General features: G+C 44.6%; 1 protein-coding gene across 2 annotated transcripts in view; it reads left to right on the forward strand.

Moving 5' to 3' along the window:
• FBLN2 (fibulin 2) overlaps positions 1-22,387 on the forward strand; it is a 111,844-nt gene that overhangs the window by 64,746 nt on the left and 24,711 nt on the right. For both annotated transcript variants that reach the window (XM_027668966.1, XM_027668967.1), the window contains 4 exons: positions 10,620-10,731; positions 15,305-15,434; positions 19,420-19,606; positions 20,925-21,131. In XM_027668966.1, the coding sequence (XP_027524767.1) occupies positions 10,620-10,731; positions 15,305-15,434; positions 19,420-19,606; positions 20,925-21,131 (636 nt within the window). The remainder of the gene's footprint in view (positions 1-10,619; positions 10,732-15,304; positions 15,435-19,419; positions 19,607-20,924; positions 21,132-22,387) is intronic.

Genomic DNA, 22,387 nt, shown 5'->3' on the forward strand with positions numbered 1-22,387 from the left:
TATCAGCCCATTCAAATTAATAGTTCCTCCTACTTTTGTGAGGGATAAAAGGAAGTTTGTTTTGTTGCTGTTGACTTAAGTATCCCACTGAAATTCCTTTACAATAACTGCTCTGCCAGTGGGTGCATCCTGGAGAATTTAAACCTCCTTGGGGTTACTGGATCAAGGCAGAACCCTGGGCCATCAGCTCCTCCAGCCTGTCATTAATGCAGGAAGTGCCCTGGGCCACAATCACTGCTGCTGAAATTTTTGCCCAAACCCCGATTGCAGAACTTCATAAAGAAAAGCCTGAGGAAATGACAGAGCTCTTCAGAACATCATAAAGTAAAGAAACTTTGTAATTTATGATTATAAACCTGACAAGTACTAGCAAGGAGTAAAGGACATGGAGCCCTACAACAACTTTTCTGTTCTGTTTAACATCCCTACGCGCTAATTAGAAACCTAATGAAACTCAGAGGTTCCTTCCTCTGATATTCAGCAATTTTGGTCAACAATGCTCAGCCCAAGCAGAGCTGGAGGGCACATACTTCAGCAGGCTCCTGGGGCGTGTTCAGGTCACTGATGCTGTTGTGTCATGTCATCTCTCCTTACCTTTTCAAGGGCTGCTGCCATACCCTGTGGAGGTGCTTTGAAAGCTGTTCTGAGCAATGTAGCAGAGAAAACAAGCTGACACCAGCAGCTGGGGATGAGTCAGTGAGTGAATCTGCCCCGTTTGTTTGGTGATGTTCTGAATAGAGATGAGCGTTCAATTCACACTGAATAACTCCTCTGATGAATTTTACTGTTTTTCTACTTTGCATGAATTGGCCACGAGGAAAAAGAAAATCTTGGCTTTTTTTTTTTTCCTCCTGAATTAATTCAAGAGTTTTTCTGTGAACAGTTTCTGGATGGGCTCTCCTGGAGTGCAGCTCAGGGGTGTATTTTTAGCCTGTGCTGCGTGTGTTGCACTGGGGGAAGCAGATTGAGCTCTGGGCAGCTGCTGGGGATTTTTGTTCTCAGGTGCCAAAGTTGCAAAATTTAAGTACCTAAAAGCTCACAAGGGCAACCTGAAAGGTGTTTGAACTTTGGGGTTGGCTTCATGTGAGTATTCATAACCAGTTCCCCATCACGGGTTAGCTCTGTGGTGTGTGCAGTGTGAGCTGTGCCCCAGGGGATCAGATATGATTCACATACAAATGTACAATCCTCCTTCAGGACTTAACCAAAAATACAATTTCAATGTCATGGATATGAAATCAAATCTTGTATTTACATGATTAAAGCGTGTCTAGTGTTTTTAAGCAATTGAACTCTAAAATGGCACAGTAAAGCACAGCTTGGCTTGTCCTTCATCAACATTCCTAGTCCAAAACAAAGACCTGTTTCACTGCTACACTCTTAAAATTTAAAGCAGTAAGATGTCTTAATGGTTGGCTGTCCCTTCCACTGCAGTGTGTGGTTTGAATGGTTGGTTATGTGGTGAAATTAATGCATTTTTTTCTATAGATAAACATACAGAAGTAAGGGGCTCACATAAGCTAAATGAAGGCCTTACACACACATCAATTTGCCTCTTTGTTTGTTTACCTTGATATTTTTTAGGAAAAAGGAATATAATTTCTGTAATTTAGTTGCCATTACAACCTCAGCTCAATGCAAAGTTAAGAACATACTGAAAGTGCTTGGCTTACTCAGTGTTTGAGTTCCAGCAGATTTCAGGGATCCTGCCTAATTTTCCCAAGTGCTCTGACAGGCAGTCCCTGACTACATTCCCTGATAAACACTATTCCTTTGAATTTTAACTTTAAAATTAAACAGGGCTGGCAGAAATGCTTTGAAGGAAGGAGCCTACCTGGCCACAAAACAGAGCATGCAAAAAGCATGCTCTGCCCCAAGATAAAATTCTTTAGACAGGAATTAAAAGGATAATCGGAACCAGGCTTTCCAAAGCCTCAGCTCTTTTGAAAGTTAATAGCCAGCATAAATATACTCTGTGCAATATCTGGGGAAGGAAGGTTGAGGGGGAAAATACAGCCAAGACTATGCTGAAGGGCAAGAAATATTCTGCCTGCTCTGAGTTATTACTGTAGCCAATAGAAGGGTGATTGTGTAGGAACTGTTCCCCTTCAGATTCAGGGACAGAAGATACAGCAAAAGGAGCCACATTTTTAAAAGGCAGGAAGAAGAATTACTTGGGTTCTTAGCTGGTGAAAAAGGTTAAAGAATTTATTTAGCCCTCCCCCCCCCCCTCCTTCTCTCAACCTGGAGCTAATAAAGGATTCTGTCATGGAAACGTTGAAGACCAAACATTGTCTAAATTATCTGACCTCTGGCACAGGTAATACAAGTTTTGACTTACAAGGATTATCCAGAACTAAAGCCAGGGGGAATATAAAGTTGCTATTCATTCACACTTTGAACAAAATCTGCCAAACAACCCTGGCTGAGGCTGTGTTGATGTATGTCTCTGTTGTTCAGTGTGTAGTGAAATGAGAATATTGGGTTTGGTTTATCCAGTTTTTCATTGTGCCTCTGGGCAGACATAGCTCTCTGTGTTTTGCCAAGCAAGCCAGCATAAGGAATTCCTGAAAAAGAATAATGTAGGAAACAGAATGTTTTCAGGTTGAAATAGAAAGCAGATGCCTCCCAAGGAGTGAAGGCAATATAACAGGGACTCGTCCTGGATGGATGGTGGATGGATTCCCAGAGAGACACAGGTGACTTCAGAGGATGAGGGAGAGCTCAGGAAAACACTCTGCTGGATGAAGTTTAAAATGAAGGCAGGTTGTTGCAAGTGTGACAGACCTCCCTTACACTGCTGTGGTGAGGGAATGGGAGATTGAATCCAGCAAGAAGAGGATGGTGGAAAAGAGGAGAGAAGGATGAGGTCCTGGACTGAGGCCATGGGGTGTTGAATGCTCAGCTCAGCCCGTGTTTCTCCTGTGATCTGCTTTTTGTTCTTTCTGAGGAGAGGAGCCTCAAGGTCCAAGGAGTGCCTGTGGGATAAAGCCCCATCCTGAGCTAACAGGGGTTTGGTCATGGAAACACTGGAGCACTGCTCTCCTTTCAGTGGGATTTAGAGTCAAACATACTCTGAACACCGAGGCCCTTGGAGGAGCCTGCAGGAACCTGCACAGAGTAAATCCCTCATTTCTCCGGGAACAGGTCCTGGGAAGAGCTTAACCAGCCCTCCTGACGTAAGTGAGAGCTCAGTCTGGAGTGAAAGCAGCTGGCTTTGGGGCTCTGTTGTCATTCTCCCCTCCCCTGTCTCTGCCAAAATAAATGTTCTTCTTGTCTTTACCTTACTCATTAAAATGTCTTCCCAGCCATCTCAGATAAATCAAGTTAAGAACATGTTGCACTGCACACCTAAATGGTGAAATTCAATGAGGGAATTTAATAAAGCCTCTCAGACTGTTGATAAGATAAGGAATGACAACCTATTTAGGGGTAAAGCTCCAGTACTTTGTAATTTATTTATTAAAACTTTAAATGTTGAAGAGATTGGAGCGGGAAAAAGACCCACTGGAAACAGTTATTTTTCAGTATCTGAAGAACTCCTTCAAGTTCTTCTGTGAGGTTCTTTTTCATTATTTTTCATAATATATGGGTTTATGTTCTCAGGCAGGTATTTGACGAGGAAATACAACACCTTTTTCTCCAGTGTGAGCAAACAATTTGTGTAAAATGTATGTGCTGGCTGCATTGCAGTTTTAAATACCCTTTCCTTTAAAAGGGAAGATAGATGTATGTAAGCCTATAAACATGTTTTCAAGGTAGATTTGTTGGGGCTTTTTAATAAGGGAGTGGGAAACAAGTCATGAGCCCTGACTAGACAGGAAAGGCAGGACACTGCTTTGATCCCTTCCTTGTCTGTGTGTGCTTATGGAAAGTGATGAAAACTGCTCCTGTTCTGCTCTGTTCCACTTCTGTTCTTTCTGCACTCATTTCTGGTGGGTGAGGGTGGTTGCAGCAGGTGAAAGCAGCCCATCCTGCTGGATCAGCTTCTGTCCCAAAGAACAGCTTTGTTCTAAGGTGTGGGAAGGTGCTGGTGCCTCCCAGCACCCCAGGAGCCAGCCTGCTTTGCTCCTGGGGAAGGCACAAACCCCCTGGGTGCTGCAGGAGAGACTCATTACCTGCTCTCAGAGCCTGGTACCTTAAACAGCATCACAGAATCCCAGAATGTGCTAAGTTGGAAGGGACCCACAAGGATCATCCAGTCCAACCCCTGGCCCTGCACAGGCCCATCCCCAACAGTCACCCCCTGTGCCCCAGAGCATCATCCAAACCCTCCTGGAGCTCTGGCAGCCTTGGGGCTGTGCCCACTGCCGTGGGGAGCCTGGGCAGTGCCCAACCAGCCTCTGGGGGAAGAACCTTTTGCTGAGATCCAACCTGAGCCTGCCCTGACACAGCTCCAGCCATTCCCTGGCTGCTGTCCCTGGTCCCCCCAGAGCAGAGCTCATTCCCTGCCCCTCCTCTGCCCCTGCCCAGGCAGTTGGAACTGCACTGAGGTCTCCCCTCAGTCTCCTCTGCTCCAGCTGAACACACCAAGTGCCCTCAGTGTCCTCATATGGCTTCCCCTCCAGCTTCCCCATCTTTATTGCCCTCCTTTGGACACTGTCTCATGGCTTCATATCTTCCTTATATTGTGGTGCCCAAAACTACCCCAATGTTGCAGGTGACTGATGTTGAGGGACCTTCCCACAGGTGAAGTTGGGCTATGGGACTGCTCTGCCAGGCTCTGTGGGGTGGGTGATTTGTGCCAGCTCAGGACTTGGGCAGTTTGTGCAGTGGCTTTTTTCAGAATTGTGTTATGTCTCGAGAGTCCTGGCTGTCACTGCCTGTGGGGATGAGCAGTGAGGTCCTCAGAAGGAAGATGTGCCCTAATGGAGTGTCTCATCTCTGAGTTTCCACATCAGAATTAATCTTAGTGCAGAAACTCATTTCCTTGTAAGATCCTGTGTTGTTTGTTGGTTATTAATCCGCCCTTCCCCTCCCTTCCAAGTGTAAGAACTATAGTTTTGGGGAAGATAAACTATTTTCCCCAGGCATAGGAATGGAATAGGATGCTTCATCTTAAGACCAAGAGCTCAGCTCAGTTATGGGGTGTGAACTTTGCCTCTCTCACACGTGGGTGCTGATCCAGCAATTAACAGCTGAAATTAGGAAGAGATGGAGTTGGTAACATCACCCTGCCCCTGGCATGCTGATCTTCGTGGTGATTCATGCTCCCTGTGGAATGCAGTGCAGTGACTTTCCCTGGCTGACAGGTCATCTTATTTGGGATTAATATCAGTTTTGAACTTTACCTCCAGCTTGGACCAAGTGGGTCTATCCAGGCCTCTGCACTGTGTCTGCCTTACACAGGTGTCTCTGTAGATAAAAATTATTATCTTAGACTCCTTAATCTGTTGTGGCTCCTGTAATAACTTCAGGAGAAGGGAAAATAACTGTTTATTTAAAGTAAATGAAATTATGGTACTGTTAAAGCCAATGGCCAAATTTAACCCATCACTTGCCCCTCATGGGTGGGAGGCTTAGATGGGTTGGTTACTGTGGTGGGTCAGTGTTCACTGCTCCCATAATGTGAGGAATCACAGAATAGTTTGAGTGGGAAGAGACCTTTAAAGCCCATCCAGTTCCATGGGCAGGGACACCTTCCACTAGCCCAGGTTGCTCCAAGCCCTGTCCAGCCTGGCCTTGGACACTTCCAGGGCTGGGGCAGCCACAGCTTCTCTGGGCAACCTGTGCCAGGGCCTCTCCACCCTCACAGGGAAGTGCTCAAGTTTTAAGGTCTGTCTGTTCTCCATAGACAAAAGAAACCCTTGGACCAGAGTGGTGGGCAGAGCTGCCTGACAGCTCAGCCAGCCAGTCAGTGTGTGTGCTCAGAGAATGGGATCTGCGCAGTGGGAGTTATTCAGTCCATGCAAATGTTCTGCAGAGCTGCAAACCCGAGGGGAGGATGGGAGGAAGCAACGAAATTGGAGGTGTCCAACACTGAAACGGTCCGAGTGGAATACTCAGGTGAAGCTCAAGTCAGGGAAAGTTCAGTGTGAAAAAAGCTCTGGCAAGAAACTGAGATATGCTATCCCTTCTTGACCTTCTAGAGTTGATGTTTTATCACTCTTGAAACATAATTTGTGAACACTGTGAGGGAAAAGGGGAGGAAGGTTTTTGAAAATCCCTTTTGTCTCCTTTGTTGCTCTAACAAACCTATGGGTCACTATGTCAGTGGGAGGAAACAATTAAGTAGCCTTTAATTGTGTGTTTTCTTCAGTGTGATGTTTGAGCTTAGCCTATGCTTTATAAAATACACACATTTTTAAACCCATAGCAGATTTTTCTAGCTGAAGGCTGAAATTCCTGCTTAGCAGCATGTCTGTCATCATCATCATGGCTAGGCTTCGCTAACGAAGATTTAGGATGTCTGTCATAGGACTATGGAAAACCTGGATGTGTCCCTGAGTGGGTGGGAGGCAATGGATTGGATCAGTCATAGAGACAACTTTAAAGCACAGACAGGGAGGAGTTAAAATTCTTTGATAGGAAAAGGTTTTTCTAAATATTTGAATTAATTTCTCAATGTTTTTAAAAAAAGAGAATACACCAATTTTGGAGATTAGGCCAGAATGTTCTTCAGTTCATATCTTCAAAGTGATAATTGCAGGAATGAGTTCCTGAATTGCAAGAAGTGCTGCTGTTCTGTGATACAGCCTGACAGAAATTAGGCTTTTTTTCCCTAGTCAAGAAATCTATAAATAGCAAATTATCTATTAACAGGTGTCTCATGAAATTACTCTATGAAGTATCAGAGTCATACAGTGTTAAAAAAATCAGGATTATGGAGTTCTCAAATAAAATTACTTTGTTTTCCCTAAGCAGATGCAAATCTGCTTCTAAATCTGCTTAATATAATGGAAGCCCCGAATAAACAAAGCTCTGTTTGAATGTTTAAGTATTTCAAAGTCTGTTATACATAGAGCTGAAAGTCTCCATCCAGAGTAGAAGCTCTGTGATCTTCAGTCCTGTGCATGTATCCAGTTGTATATATTTAGTTTTGCTAATGGAGAATTAAAATATTACGAATCCAGGCTAATGACTGTGATGACTGTGAGCCCTATTATAAGTTATTTTAGGTGTTTTTTTTAAATTCCTGGTTGAGATAAAATGCAATATTTGATCATTTTATTATAGCTTCATTCAGGATTTAATTATTCATAAGATCACAACAAAAGGGAATATGTTTTGCAAATATGACTGTTTAATAGTGTGACTCTTCAGGAGAGCAATCTGATATTGAATCTTTAGTGAGGAATGAGTAACTCACTTTTATTTGCATTATAAATCATGTAGATTACTGCAATATAGATAAGTAAATTCTGCTCTATTCTTGTGTTCTAGCAAGAGCAACAAATGTATTTCAGTGCTTGGTTAAATGAGTGGAGTTTCCATCAAGGGAGTGAATTAAAACGATGTTAAAGAAGTATTTTATAGCAATGTTTTGTAGTTACCTGGCGCTGGGTGTATTTCCTGCCAGTTTAACTGATCAGATCAATGCTCTCGTGTCACAGAGCAGCTCTGACCCCTGAGACAGCTCTCAGGGCTCAGGAATATTTGCCATTGTTAATGTGCTGTGTGAAGTGAAGGCATTGCATGGATTGCAGGCTGGCTGCAGTTTGTTCTGGTGCCCTGGGCTGTGAGGTGACTGGGGCAGTGTAGGGGGACAGGAATGGCTTTGGTCACCAAACCCCCTCAGCTGGGCCACACGGGGGGAGAGCAAAGTGGCTTCAAATCGGGGTTGGGTTGTTTCTCCCCAAAGAGAACAAATAAAATTCACAATAGGGTGAAGTGCACCCTCCTGCCCCCTTGCTCCTAATTGTTTTCAGCATGTGAGTGAGGACTCAGGGTGGAGATGAAGCTCTGTGTGCCCTGGCAGAGCTGGGATTTTCCCACAGCATTCCCTGGCAGTAACACCCCTCCCCTGCTCTTTGGAACCCCGGGCAGTGACACAGCTGGATTTTGTGGGCACAAAAAGGTTGATTTTTGTCCTGGAAGCCCAACTCTCCTTCTTAGTGACAAGTATCAAACTGTGACTGTGTTTTTGGGGTTCCTGTTTATTGATGCACCAACGAAACCCAGAGATGGGCGAGGGCTGAGGGGGGCACAGAGGGTGAAGGGGGTGCAGGGGCTGATGCTCCAGGCCACGGGTGCCACTGGTTTGGGCACTGGTGCTTGCAGCTGTGTCTTGTCACTGTGTAACCTCCTCCCCTCACCCATCCATCCCAGTCACTGATGGGGAAGGAATTTTACACAGACTGTTTTCTCTTAGATACAGTTCCTTAAAGTTGTTTTCTCGTGAGCATTTGACGATCATAAACGTTGTATTTTGTATGGCTTTCTTTTTCCTAGTTGCTTTTTGTAAAGCAAGCCACACTGGGGAGACCTTTTTGGTTTCCAAAATCTAATATTTTCTCCTAAATTAACAGTTGAAAGTGCAAAGGAATAGCCTTCTGCTGGGGAGGTTTGTATTATTTAGGGTGGGGGAGAGCTTGGAGCAACCTGGTCTAGTGTAATGTGTTCCTTCCCATGGCAGGGGGGTGGAAGGAGAGGAGATTTAGCGTTCCTTCCAATCCAAACCATTTGTGTAAGCGCCAATATTTTTTAACACTGCAGACAGCACTCCACTTAAACTTCTTACTCTTGCTATCTAATGACTGCTTAGTTTTACAACACACTATAAAAAGTGCTCCCACTGTTGTTTGAAACACAGAATAACTGTTTTAAGTGCGTGGCCCACTGTGTTCCCTTCCAGCCTTCTCCACTCTGCTGTTCTGTGGCAACAGAAATGTTTGGCAACTTCGGTTGTCTGTGTTTTTCTGAATGGTGCAGTGTGGATGCCCAGCTGTTTTGAGATACAGCCATTTCTAAAAATGCCTCACTTATAGTTAAGTGTTACAATTTTGCAAGGAAATATTGACTTGGTACCATGTACCAAATGCAGACAAAAGTAAGGATTCAATGAACTTTTTCATCAAACCGTATGTGTTGGAGGAGCTGCCCTGTAATGCTGCTGTTAACACACAGGAGGAGAGGGTTTGGGGCTGGGTTCACATGGGATGACTGCACAGTCCTCCTGCCAACCTGAATGCAGTTCCCTGACAGATCAAAACTGTGCAAGGCCAGACCAGCAGAGCTTGGCTCCCAGTTGTTAAGTTTTGTTGCCAAGTCTTGTCAGGAGAGCGTCGCACCTTCAGCAGGGCCGTTTGCAGCAATGGCATTTTTCCTAAAATCCTTGCAGAGAAACTGGTTCCACCCTCCTGCTGCAAGCAGAAGTGATTTAGATCGATCAGAAGTGATGGATGTAAAAACTGGCTATGGATTCTTGAAAAGACATAGTTCTGCAGTGTGGAGTGCTGGGCGTTGGGCAAGGAGAGCTCAGCTCTGGGGCTACCCAAGGTCCATTGCACCCACACATTTCCATCAACTTGGGGCTGGTTTTCTTTTCTTCCTTCTCATTGGTAACACCAAACCATGCCAGAGACTGGCCTGGAAATATGATTAAAAAGCACAAAATGTTCCTTATATCCATGTAAATGGCTTTAAGAGGAACTGGAGCACTTCTGATGGGCCAAGGGAGAGAGCAGGTGCTGTTCCAGCTCAGCACAGGGCCATGGACTCTGGAGAGCCTGATAGATCATCTTTATTGTGTGCATTGACATGTAGATCAAAATCACAGCCCCCAAGCACTTGTAATGCACCTCATGTCCCTCTAAAAGGTGTCTCTGAATCATTTTCTCTCCTGGTACCTGTGTAACTGCTCCCAGAGCAGGAGCAGTTGCAGGAGGGATGTTCCCAATACCCCAGCACGGTGCCCCATGGAGCAGGATCCTGGCACTGGCATCTCTTCAGCTGGTTTGTGGCAGTGCCTGGTGTTTGCACCCCAGAGCATGAAGCAAACTGCTGTCCAGGCTCCATAACACACTGTTCCTGCTCAGTGTGATGTGCCCTAGTCTGTTCTATCCAGCAGGGATGTAGGATATTGCAAATTAAGTCATATTTCACTGTAACCTGCAAATTTACATCTTAGCTGGAAATCCACAAGAAAAAATGTGAAAACTAGTGCAGCAATTCTGCACATCCATCTCTTTCACTGCATGCTGGTGCCAGTGTTTTACAGGAGCTCATTAGCAGAGGCAGAGTTATGTCCTCAAACCCTTTTCATTATGGTTTTAAACCACCTGAACCCTGCAGGGCTGGGACACTGTCAGCTAATCCAGCCTGTGATAGTGAGGACACTGTTACAGCTTGGTAACCAAGCATGATTTTTCACAGGTTTTTTTGTTCAGAGATGTCAAATGTGGAGTTTTCTTTAAACCAGTTATGTCTTTTATTGTATTTAAAACTCTAATTTCCTTCTGCTGTTCCTTCCTGAAAGGCATCACCAGGTGATCAATTATATCAAGATGCTTCAGGTATCAGTTGCCTGTTTCTTTTTTTGCATTTAACCAAATGAAATGTGGAAATAAAGGAAAATAAAAGGCTGAACTGTTGCAATTTTAAAGATCTCCTCAGTTAAGGAAACAGAGCTAAACCCAATCCATTCCATATAAAAAATTCTGGGTGTATGTTTTACACAGGTTCCACGAAGGAGTTGATTGAGAGCTGCTGTGGAGCTGGACAACAGTGGGCCATAGACAATGGGGAGTGCACAGAAATCCCTGTGAGTGGAATGGATGGTGACATTTGCAGGTATGTGAGGCAACCCCCAACATTTTTGGGTTAAAATAAAGAACAGTCCTTTAGGAGAAATCAAATATAATTTGTGTGATGTCCAGGAGGCTGAGAACGGTTTCATTCATGGTCTGATTTGTTGGTAGACTGGCAATGTGTCACGGCAAATTAGAAAGAAGGATTTCCCCCTACATTTCCCTAAAATCTATTCTAAAAAAAGCCTGTTAAGATTTTTTCCTCTCTTATGTGAGCAGAGGACATTTTTTTTCCCTGTTCTCAGCACATTTGTGGAGTTGCAGATAAATAGAAGGGCAGAGCTTGGCTTCCCTTTGTCAAGTGCTAAATGCAGTGTACAATTGTTAATTGTGTCATGAAATGGTGTGTTTATTGCCCAGGGTGAATGGCCCCTGGTTGTGGTGCCTGTGTTCAGCTACATGGGGGATCTTGCTGATAATGCTGCTGGTGGCTCCTGCACAGCAGGAGAAGGAGAGTGGGTGCAGAGTAACATGGATTCAATATTCCACTGGCTGCAGTTCATCCAATTCCCTTCCCCCTAGTCTGAAACAGGCCTTAGGGAGAGATGAAGGCAAAGTTACTCCAGACTCAGATTCTCAAGGAGTGATCCCACCATTTACAGCATTGAAAAGGTTTGGTATAATCACTTTTATCAAATTTTGCATCATTACGCCTTTCTGAAGTCACTGGGAGATGAAAATCCTCCCCACTGGGGTCTGGCATGACATAACTGACACATACCAACTGTCTGTGAAGTCAAGACAGATTAAAAAATTCCAGCCTTGGCCTAAGTAGGTGCAAATCCAATACATTAATGAGTTGCACCTGCACATCTGAGGCTGTGTTTAGATGAAAAAGCCAGATCCTAAATGTTTCAGTCCCTGTGAATCTATTGGGATTTAAAGGAATAAGAGATGAGGGGTTCAGCTGTTTTACTTCTAAAATTTCAGTTGTGTCCCTGTTTTAAAGATCTAAACCCACCTATAAATGTTACGTCTAAAGAAAATATTTAATGTAAAAAATATTCAAATATGTGGCCTCAGAACCTTGAAAGCCAGGACAAAAACTTGCTACTGCCACTGGGAGAAGTGTCAGTGTGCAGGGCTGGTGACCTTGAACTGATCCAGCCCCGGGGCACCATCTGGGTGCTGGAAGAAAGGCAGGCTCCCAAGAGTCTGCCTCTGACTCAACTCACTATCTAAAGATGGTAAAAAGTAAAGTCTTGGAATCCCAGACTGGTTTGGGTTGGAAGAGACCTTAAAGCTTCATTCCACCCCCTGCCATGGGCAGGGACACCTTCCTCTAGACCAGATTGCTCTAAGCCCTGCCCATCCTGGCCTTGGACACTTCCTGGGATGGGGATCGAAGATAGATACGAATTTCAAAAATTAGCTCCTGTTCTGCCAGCATACTTTTCCATAAATATTTGGGTTTACAAGTGACAATCACCATGACAAAGGGTTGATATTCTTGGCTGAGGCAAACAAGTCACAGAATCCCAGGATATGTTGAGCTGGAAGGGACCCACAAGGATCATCCAGTCCAACCCCTGGCCCTGCACAGGACCATCCCCAAGAGTCACCCCCTGTGCCCCAGAGGATCATCCAAACCCTCCTGGAGCTCTGGCAGCCTTGGGGCTGTGCCCACTGCCCTGGGGAGCCTGGGCAGTGCCCAACCAGCCTCTGGGGGAAGAACCTTTTGCTGAGATCCAACCTGAGCCTGCCCTGACACAGCTCCAGCCATTCCCTTGAGTCTTGTCACTGGTCCCCACAGAGAAGTGATGCTTCCCCTGTGTCTGCTGTAAGTTGTTCATATGGAGGTTGCAGACCGAGGTTGTTTCCAAATGCCCTCTTGGGGTGTTCAAGTGGCAAAAAACTTCATTGTTAAAGCTGCTTGTTGATGTATCTTGATGTCTCTGGACATTCATGTCCCAACTTGACTTGTCTCTGTTTGGAGACCACAACATGGGCTGCAGGATGGACACTGGGACTGCCTAAATGAGATCATGGGCAGTAACTTGATGACTGAACTTAAACTAAAGCAAGAACAGGAAATCTTTAGATAATCAATTGATAGTCAGATGTAAAAATACTCCCAGAGCTTGTGCTTCCAGGCTGTGTCAGAAATAGGATGTTAGGCTTGATGAAATCTCATCTGACCCAGCATAGTAATTTTTATCTTATAATTGATATGTTTTATCATAACAGAGCAATGTTTATCTGGGTGGCTTTTGCATCAGCTGTCCCAGCACGGATCCTGCTCTTTGCTGACACTGTGTCCCAGTTAGAGATTCACAGCAGTTTAAAACATTCACTGATCTTAACTCATTAACTCTTTCCTGAAGCAGAAATGCTGTGAAGCTTCTTTGAACCACAAACTTACTTATTTGCTCTGCAAAGAGTAGGTTTGTGAAGAAGATAAAAGCCAAGAGAATGTGGTTAACGCTGTTCCCAGTTCATTTTCCGGGGTTAGAGGAGCTGAAACTGAGCTGTGCTGATAGGTAAAAAATACTAAAATGTGGCTAATGACACTCCAGTGCCCCAGGAATTTCTTATGGCTAAATGTCACATTTCAGAGAACATGAATCTGTAGAGATTTCAGTGTTTAAATACAGTAAATACTTTGAGCATATAAAAATGCTTCTAGTAGCATTTTGTCATTTCTACAGACAATAGTAAGTTTTGATTGGTTTTTAAATTGTAATGAAAGTTTGGATGTCTTCTGTAAGAAATAATAGTTATATTACTGATACCTGAATACATTTGGGTAGTAATAATTCATTGCTCAAAAATTTGTATTTCTCCAGTTGGCAATTAATCCTGAAGATCTTTTCTAACCTAAATGATGCTACAGAGTAAAGCCAAAGGCACTATGGGATTTATCTGCCCTTCTGTATATGTATGAAGGAGGCACATCCCTCTTTGAATGAGAGGAATCCACTATAGACTTAAAAATAGTGGGGAAGAGTATTTTAGTATTTCAATGAATATCTACTAAAATCCATTTAGGAATTTGACATTTAGATTTTTCATCATGTCAGCCTTCACTGAATCTTGTTAAAATGTTTGATTTGAAGCACCATGTCTAGGAAATGTACATTCCCAAAGTATTTCATATACAGTGATCTAGTCACCCATAACCTTCTCTTTGATAACCAAAGTTAGAGGAGAGTTAAAATTCTAGGCTACACTCTGTGGTGGTATAAAGGAGAGTTCATAGGTGTGTTATGATGTGATGCTTTCCTCCAGCCCTGTCCAGGGCTTCAGCCCTGTGGCTGGTGAATGAGGAAGTGTGTACAGGTGTGTTTCTCTTTCCCCACTTTCCATGGAACAAGATTTCTGTCTGGTTTTTGATTTCTGAAACCTTCCAAAATACTTCTGAGAAACAAAACATGGGGAAGAGAGACTGTCACACAAACAATGATGAGTTGTGAGGGATATTGGTGACCAGACTTTGAGAGACAGTGACCTAAACACAAGACTTCTTGAGCATTTATCAGGACACCTTTTACTAGAAATAAAATATCTCCTGCAAAGGCCAGTGGTACTTTCTGTATTATGCTAATATTCATAGAATCAGAGAATCATTAAGGCTGGATAAGATCACTGAGTGCACCTGGTAACCCAGCACTGTCAGGTCCACCACTAAACCACGTCCCCAGACACCACATCTACATGTTTTTTGAACACTTCCAGGGATGAGGACTCCATTGCTTCCTTGGGCAGCCTGTTCCAGTACTTGACAACCCTTTCCATGAAGAAATTTTCCCAATATCCAAGCTAAATCTCCCCTGGTGCAGCTTGAGGCCATTTCCTCTCCTCCTGTCCCTTGTTCCCTGGGAGCAGAGCCCGACTTCCCCCTGGCTCCCCCCTCCTGTCAGGGAGTTGCAGAGCCAGATGGTTCCCCCTGAGCCTCCTTTTCTCCAGGCTGAGCCCCCCCAGCTCCCTCAGCCCCTCCTGCTGCTCCAGCCCCTTCCCCAGCTCTGTTCCCTTCTCTGGAAACACTCCAGCCCCTCAATGTCTGCCTTGTCCTGAGGGGCCCAGAACTGGACACAGGACTGAGGGGCCTCGGCAGTGCCAGCACAGGGACGGGCCCTGCCCTGGTCCTGTGACACACCATGGCTGGGACAAGCTGGGGGCCAGGGGGGTATTTACACATCACACAGGATCCCAGAATATGTCAAGTTGGAAGGGACCCACAAGGGTCATCCAGTCCAATGCCTGGCCCTGCACAGGCCCATCCCCAACAGTCACGCACTGTGCCCCAGAGGATCAGCCAAACCCTCCTGGAGCTCTGGCAGCCTTGGGGCTGTGCCCACTGCCCTGGGGAGCCTGGGCAGTGCCCAACCAGCCTCTGGGGGAAGAAGCTTTTGCTGAGATCCAACCTGAGCCTGCCCTGACACAGCTCTAGCCATTCCCTTGAGTCTTGTCCCTGGTCCCCCCAGAGCAGAGCTCAGTCCCTGCCCCTCCTCTGCCCCAGTTGTCGGAGAGACCAAATATGTGGAATGTGTTATGAATCCAATAGCTCGGGGGGTTTTTGCATGCCATGCTGGTGTGTTCTCCCTGCCCCTCTGCAGGATTGCCCAGAAGCAGTGCTGTGTGTCCACGGTGCGGGAGAACAGCTGCCTGGCCGGGATGGTCGCTGCCAAGGAGGGCGACACGTGCGGCCCCGAGGACGGTGACCCCTGCACAGGGTCATCCTACAAGGTGAGCTGCTCTGCTGCTTCTGCAGGTTTTGTTCTCAGCGTGAGGTGTCCTCATTTCCTGCATTTAGCAGGAAATGTTTCATGCATTATTATGGAGCACAGAAAAGATAAGGTTGCAGGAATGTAACAGGGACATTAGGTTGTTTGCATTAAGGTTTACAACCCCTTTTAAAATTTTACAGTAATGTTGTTTTGAATCTTTCCATCTCCATTCTGTAGACTTAACTGGCTGTATTACTTTTGCTTCCTCACTTTGGAAGTAGCTGAAAAGTCCATTTTAGTTTCTATATCTATTGTGTAGAAGAATTTAGAAAATGATGGGGCAAAACTTAATTGAAGATATAATGCAAAACCCATTACTGGACATTTTACTTGGCCCCAGTGTTGAATTGTGACCCCATTTTTCAGTTAAACACAATGTGGACTAGAGGAACAAGCATTTAGATGGTGATGGAAGTTTTTGCTCATGAATAAAGGCAGCCCATTAACCGACTCTGCAAATCACAAACCCTGAGCCACAGCCCCCACTTGGATAAATGAGATTTGCTTTATGAGAGTCACTGGAGCCCAACCAATTTAAACCAGTTTGAAGATTCAGCAGCTTGCTTGCTCACTTGTCTTGTTTCCACCAGAAGGGTGCATTCTGGAATTCGTTTCCCTCTGATAATAATGTCCAGGGCTAGAGCTGAGCTTAAATGCAGCTTCCGTGGTCTCAGCAGGAACCTGATTAGTTCTGTCTGTCCTGGTACATCGGTGATTCTCCCAAATAATTGTTCACTGGGGAGGCAAAATCCATGGCCATCTACTGGGGAGTTTGAAGTTTAATTAGCTATACCAATTTCTCATTTCCAGAACTACTGTTTATTTGGGTCTGCAGTGTATCAGTAGAGTAAAAAGAGAATTTGTGCATTTGGGAGAAGACATTAATGTTTGAAATGGGAGAGAATTGTTATTCTTAGGTTTTCCCCAGGGGTTGTTTGCATGCCAGGCAGAGCCCAAGCTGTAGAGTAAGTCCGATTATACAGTCATTCCTCAGGAAGAGGTGGAGAGGGATAACTCCCTCAGTCCTGTCTGAATTGAAACACGGGACAAAATACTTTTGTGGAATGGTTCCTTGTGCCAGTTCCAGTGGGATGTTTTCCTTCAAGAGAAACCATTTGAAATGGTAAAATTACTGAAGGAACAGCTTTGCTCACCTATTTAGCCCATTCAGCTCTTCAGTTATTGCAGCTACTGCTTGAAAAAAAAGAATTTAAATCAATAAACATCGAGACTGTTGAGACTTCGTGTTTCTTTTGTATTACAATATGTACTGTTGTAATTGAAAATAATCAAACTTTATATAATCAAACATACAAAGGTTTGTAATGCTTTGTATCACAAGAAAGGTTTTCTCCTTTTATACAAAAAATACATGCTTAGGGATTTTTTCTTAGAGGATGGAGATACCACCATAGCAAATCCAGTTATGCTGGATTCCAGCAAAGATAATTGTGAGAGGAACATAGACAGGTGTGAACCACAGAATGGTTCTCAAGGTATATTTTCAATTGGAAGGTTAAAATAGTTGTATTTTCTATTAAATCAGCCGTAGAATTCCTGTGGAGTTCAGAAAGTAGTTGATAGAAGATCAAGGCATTCAAGGTTTTGCATTGTAGAAGGAACTTTTCAGCGAACAAGTTTTTCCACTGGAAAATGAGACCATTTTGTTCACCTGGAAAATATGTGTACCTAAAGGTGTCTGACTGATTTAACACTCCCTATCACACCTGCACATGGGATAAATTGGGAATCAAACTATGACTGAAAGAAGCCAGGTTCTTCAAGGCAAATATTACGTATTTTATAGTACTTTGGTAATAACACATACTACCCTGAACTTCTGTTTGGCATATTGAAGCTGAAAAAATGGAGACAAAATTTTAAAAAGTTACAGAAAATAGGATTTTCTTTCTTTCCATAAAATTTTGAGTTTGAGGATTCTGGATTTGGGGAGGAAGGAAACAGGAATTTTCCCTTTTCTAGCACGACCACAATCCATTATAGCTAGGTTGGGGTTTTTTAATACTTCTTTTGGAAAGATGATTTAGCTATTCAGTGTCCAAAATAATTCATCTTCCTCAGGACCTGTACTGTAAATTTTTCACAAACATGTATTTGAGCACGTAAAGGCAACTCCTTCTGGCTGTGCATATTTGCAAATGTGAGTAACGTCTGCTAGTTATGATATTTGGGGATTTTTCGGGTTAGGAAGCAGGGACATAAACCATGAGCTGTAGCCATAAGTATTGGCTGAACATGCAACGCTGTGTATTGTGTGTGAAATGCTCAAGAAACCCCAAAGCTGCAGCATTTGAGTCTTGAAAAAAGTGACTTTGTGGAGGAGTTTCTGCAGATTGAGGTGTCAGTGGATGAGTTTCCCATTTCCCTACGGGAGACAGGCTCTGATTTAATGGGAATGCCCCCCTGGGGTTGCTAATCATGAAACATGATTCCTTCCCATTTCCATGCTCTTCCAGCCTTCTCTTACTTGCCCTCCTCAGGTGGGGGATCTCCGTCCTGGGAAGTGGGAGCTGAGTTCAATTTGCTGCTTCTCCAGCCTTGGACTTTCTGTTGGCAGAGCTCACTGGTGCCAGCTCAAATCATTCCCTTCTTTTCTGTGTCTGATCCTTTGCACTGGCTGAATATTTGGATAGACTGAAATCACCTCTCTGGGTTCAGAGAGGCTGTTTTAGTGCAGCTGCAAACTTTGAGTTACTGGAGTGGATGATTATCAGAGGAGTTGCAGAGGGAAAGATTTTATAACTAATCTGACAGTTTAATGTATATATATATAAAAAATTAAAATATATAAAAAGATATTAAAATATATAAATATAAGAGGACACTTAAATCTAAATCCAGACAAGCATCTTCAATTCCCACACGACCCCTGCTGTCTCTGCAGCAGAGACTCCCAGCTCCTCACCTTCCCTGCTGGGTTAGGTGTCCTCTCTGCATGTACAGTATAGTCTTTTTGAATTTGATATCATTTGTCTGATGTGGTTTTGTGGCCTGACTGTGCAGTGGGTCTGTATGGCACTCAGTAAAGCACCAGACAGGTTTTGTCTGCCACCTGCAGCAGAGCAAACTGCAAGAGGTGGGAGGCCCCATTGCATCAACCTGTCAGCAAAGCTGCTGCTGCTTGGATGCTCTCAGGAAGGAAAAGGAAGGCAAATAGCTCAGGAAATACACCCTGGCCTTCCTCCAGCCACTGTCTCAGCAGGATGTGCCCAGCACAGTCAGGTAATTAAAGGTCACAGCAGGTTTGCAGGGCAGTGGTGCAGAGAGAAAGAGTCTTTCCTGACACCCTGACAGGGCTCAGGTGCTGCTGATCCTCCTGTCCATGCAGGCTGTTTCCAATTCCTGTCACGTTGTGTCCAACAACTGACCATTTCTTGAGCTCTAATGCTAAGAGGTGTAGATCTGTGTTGTTTTCTTTATGATTTTTATTCATACCACACACAAGCAATGGCTGTGCAAGAGCTGGGAGGAGCTGGTCTGTGGCACCACTCCTTCCTTGCACGTGGAGCTGCTGAAATCCCTGGCACAGCCAGACTTTGTGTTTACTGGGGCTGCAGTTGACCCCTCTGTGCAGAATGGCAAAAACAAGCACAAGTAAAGCTTTGATGTTTGCAACTGTCTAAACCCAAAGTGCTTTTCCAGATGCTGAGGGAAGTGCAGATCAGTTCCAGATGTGTGGGGGCTCATCCCTGAAGCTGTATTAAATCACAGAATCAGAGAATTGTTAAGGTTGAAAAAGCCCTCTGAGATCACCAGGTCCAACCATGAACCCAGCACCACCATGTTCACCATCAAACCACGTCCTCAAGCACCACATCCACATGTGTTTTGAACACTTCCAGGGTTGGTGACTCCACCACTGCCCTGGCAGTCTGTGCCAGTGCTCCCAAATCCTTGTTCCTGACAGTGCCCTTCCTTTGCAGCAATGCTGTGACTGCTGCAATCTGGGCCTGAGACTGAGGAGTGAGGGCAAAACCTGCGAGTCCAACATCAACCTGGGCTACCCCTGCAGCCATGTGATGCTGTCCTGCTGTGAGGGGGGGGACCACTTCATCCATCCAGAAATCAAAAGGCATCCTGAGCCTCTGCCAACAGTGACTCCTGAGAAGGGTAAGTGCCCATTTATCATTTGGAGACATTGCAGACAAGGTCTGTATGTCACAAGGTCATACAGGGAGGTGCTGGAAGGAGTAATGTGAACAGTTGCTTTGCCCCTCAGATCAAGTATAGACTTGTTCTTAAAACACTTTTAAAAAAGCAAAGAATATGTGGATGTTTCTGATCCTTAAACAGACCTTCTTGAGCAGTTTGGCGTTTGGTTTTCCCCTGAGTCACACAGCCCAGAGGCCTCCACCAGCCCTCCATAAGGAGCAAACTGAAGGTGTGTTTTAGCAGGAGCAATCCTGCAGGATTCTGTATAAAGCAAAGGATGAGTTTTGTCCACTCAAAGTAATCCCATGGACTGTGATATCAATGAAACATCCTGGGAGCAGATTTTCATACAGAATGGCAGCTTCCTCACAGCACACTCTGGAACAGCCCCAGAGCACTGCAAGTGTGCTTTCACACTTTAAACATATAAACATAGTGATGCTGAAGAGCTGAGGCAAATCCTGCAGCCAGAGAGGCCTGACAAAGGGAACATGGCAAATCTGGAGCTTGGACAGCCATGAGGCTCAGCCCAAGATCACGTTCTCTCTGGCATCACTCTGTACCCACCTGTCACACGAGTTTCATGGTAACCTCCTGCATATGTGAGGGTACAATTTTGGTCTCTGTTCTCATGAACTAAATGTGTATTTTCTCTCACCAACAAGGGAAAAGGTTTATTTAAGTAAAACTGGCTAAGAAACTCGCTGAACAATTTGTTTTGGTGTCACAAAAAGTCTTGTCAGACTTGGTTGGGGATGGAAAAGGATTGTGTTCAAAAGCAGTGGATAGGGCAGCCATGTCACTGCTCAGTGGCTCCCAGGCTGTTGGTGATGCTGGTACAGAAGGAGCCAATAAATTGTGGTGTTGAGAAGAGTTTCCAAACCAAATGGGTGTGGTTTTCTCTTGAAATTTGAAATTCAGTGTGGTTCTTCAGTGGGGCCGATTTCAGATGAGGCTTCAGTGTGATACCTTGGTTCAAATATCAGTAGCAAGGGTGTTGGCAGTCAGTGTGAAAGGGGAGCTTGTGATCTCCTAGAGTCTCCCTGTTTCTCAGTGGCTCCTGTAAAATGTCTGTCCTTTCAGCTTTACAGAGGGAGAAGGTGGACCTTCAGCACAGTGGTGTTATTCTAGGATGGGTCCATTTGCTCTACCCTTGGAGTAACTGTTTTGGGTAGCTCCACCTTTATTTGGAGTTTGTGTGACCAAACACCCCATTCTGTCCAGTCCCACTGCAAAAACACCCATCAGAGAACCAACTGGTGCTGTTCTGTTGTAGTTTCAGAGAGGGAAGAACACAACGAAGCTCTGTCCATCAGCAGTGAAGCTGAACTGTCAAACAGCCTGCCTGGAGATGACCTGGATGAGTGTCTCCTCTATGGTGGGGAGCTCTGCCAGCATTTGTGCATCAACACCGTGGGCTCCTACAAGTGCTCGTGTTTCCCAGATTTCACCTTGCAGGATGATGGGACCAGCTGCTCTCCAGGTGAGATGGGCAGGGAACACCAGGAGTGGCAATATCTTTGTGTCACCTGCATTGCTCTTCTAAGCTTTTCTTTAGTTTCTCTTTGGTTTCCGTGAGGTTATTTTTGGGTGTTGATGCATGGACATATTCTGTAGAAATCGTAAAATATAAAGAAAAATAATAATTTAGGAAACTTAATTATACTGTATTTTTGTGTTTTGGTGGCTCAGGGTGGTATTTCATATGTTCAAATTAAGAGTGCACTTTTCAGAGGAGGATTTCTGAAGGTTTTTAATGAATTATCTTTTCTTCTCAGAGAAATTTTTTATTTCACAGTTAGGTTTCCTTTAGATAAACTTAACTCAGTTCAGACAGAATCAGCATTGCTTCCTGAGCTTTGATTTTTATCTAAAATCATTAACATCTTTCAGTGATAACAAACTCTAAATTTATCTAGTGTGGTGGAAGTCTGGAAAAGAAAGTCTATTGTATTGTAATTGTTTTGATTTCTGCAGTTCTCCAGTGGCAGGATTTCAAATCAGATAACCCGAAAAGTTGAAACCTTATATTAGTTACAAGTGCTTTCAGTTATTTAACGAGCAAAACCAGTGTTTCCATCCAATGACAGAATTCCTTAGGCTTCCCAACTCTCTGCCCAAGCCAAACAATGAGCATTTATGTCATCCTTCTCAACGTGGTGTTACATCAGTGATGTCATTGACTGTTCCTGTGGCAGCTGTCTGCTCTGTTGTTTGAATTAAAGTTCTGGGAAAGGAACCTAATCCAAAAGGGGCAAAAGAGAAGGTTCTTATTTTAGCACTGCAAAATTTGGCTCACCTGGAGCGTGTGTGTGCTTTTGTTTGGCTTTGCTTTGCTTTGCTTCTCCCCCCACCAGCTGGGCTGAAGTGCAGATTTGGGTGAAGACATCCTGTTATCCTGTCAGTGTTCTTGTAGATCTGCAGGACTGTGGTGCCTGTGGCTGTGCCAAGAAGTGTGGAGGGGTTTGCAGAGCTCAGCTGGGGTAGAAACTTGTGATGAGGGGAGAGGACTGTGTGTGGGACACCTGAGATGGATGGGAGGAGCAAGGGTTGGTCATTGCTAGGTCATTCCTGGGTCAAATTAAGGGCAGGTTTGGGTTGGATCTCAGGAAAAGGTTCTTTCCCCAGAGGGTGGTTGGGCACTGCCCAGGCTCCCCAGGGCAGTGGGCACAGCCCCAAGGCTGCCAGAGCTCCAGGAGGGTTTGGCTGATCCTCTGGGGCACAGGGAGTGACTCTCGG

This window comes from Corapipo altera, unplaced genomic scaffold, assembly GCF_003945725.1.
Source record: "Corapipo altera isolate COAL_440 unplaced genomic scaffold, ASM394572v1 245, whole genome shotgun sequence".
Taxonomy (NCBI): Eukaryota; Metazoa; Chordata; class Aves; order Passeriformes; family Pipridae; genus Corapipo; species Corapipo altera.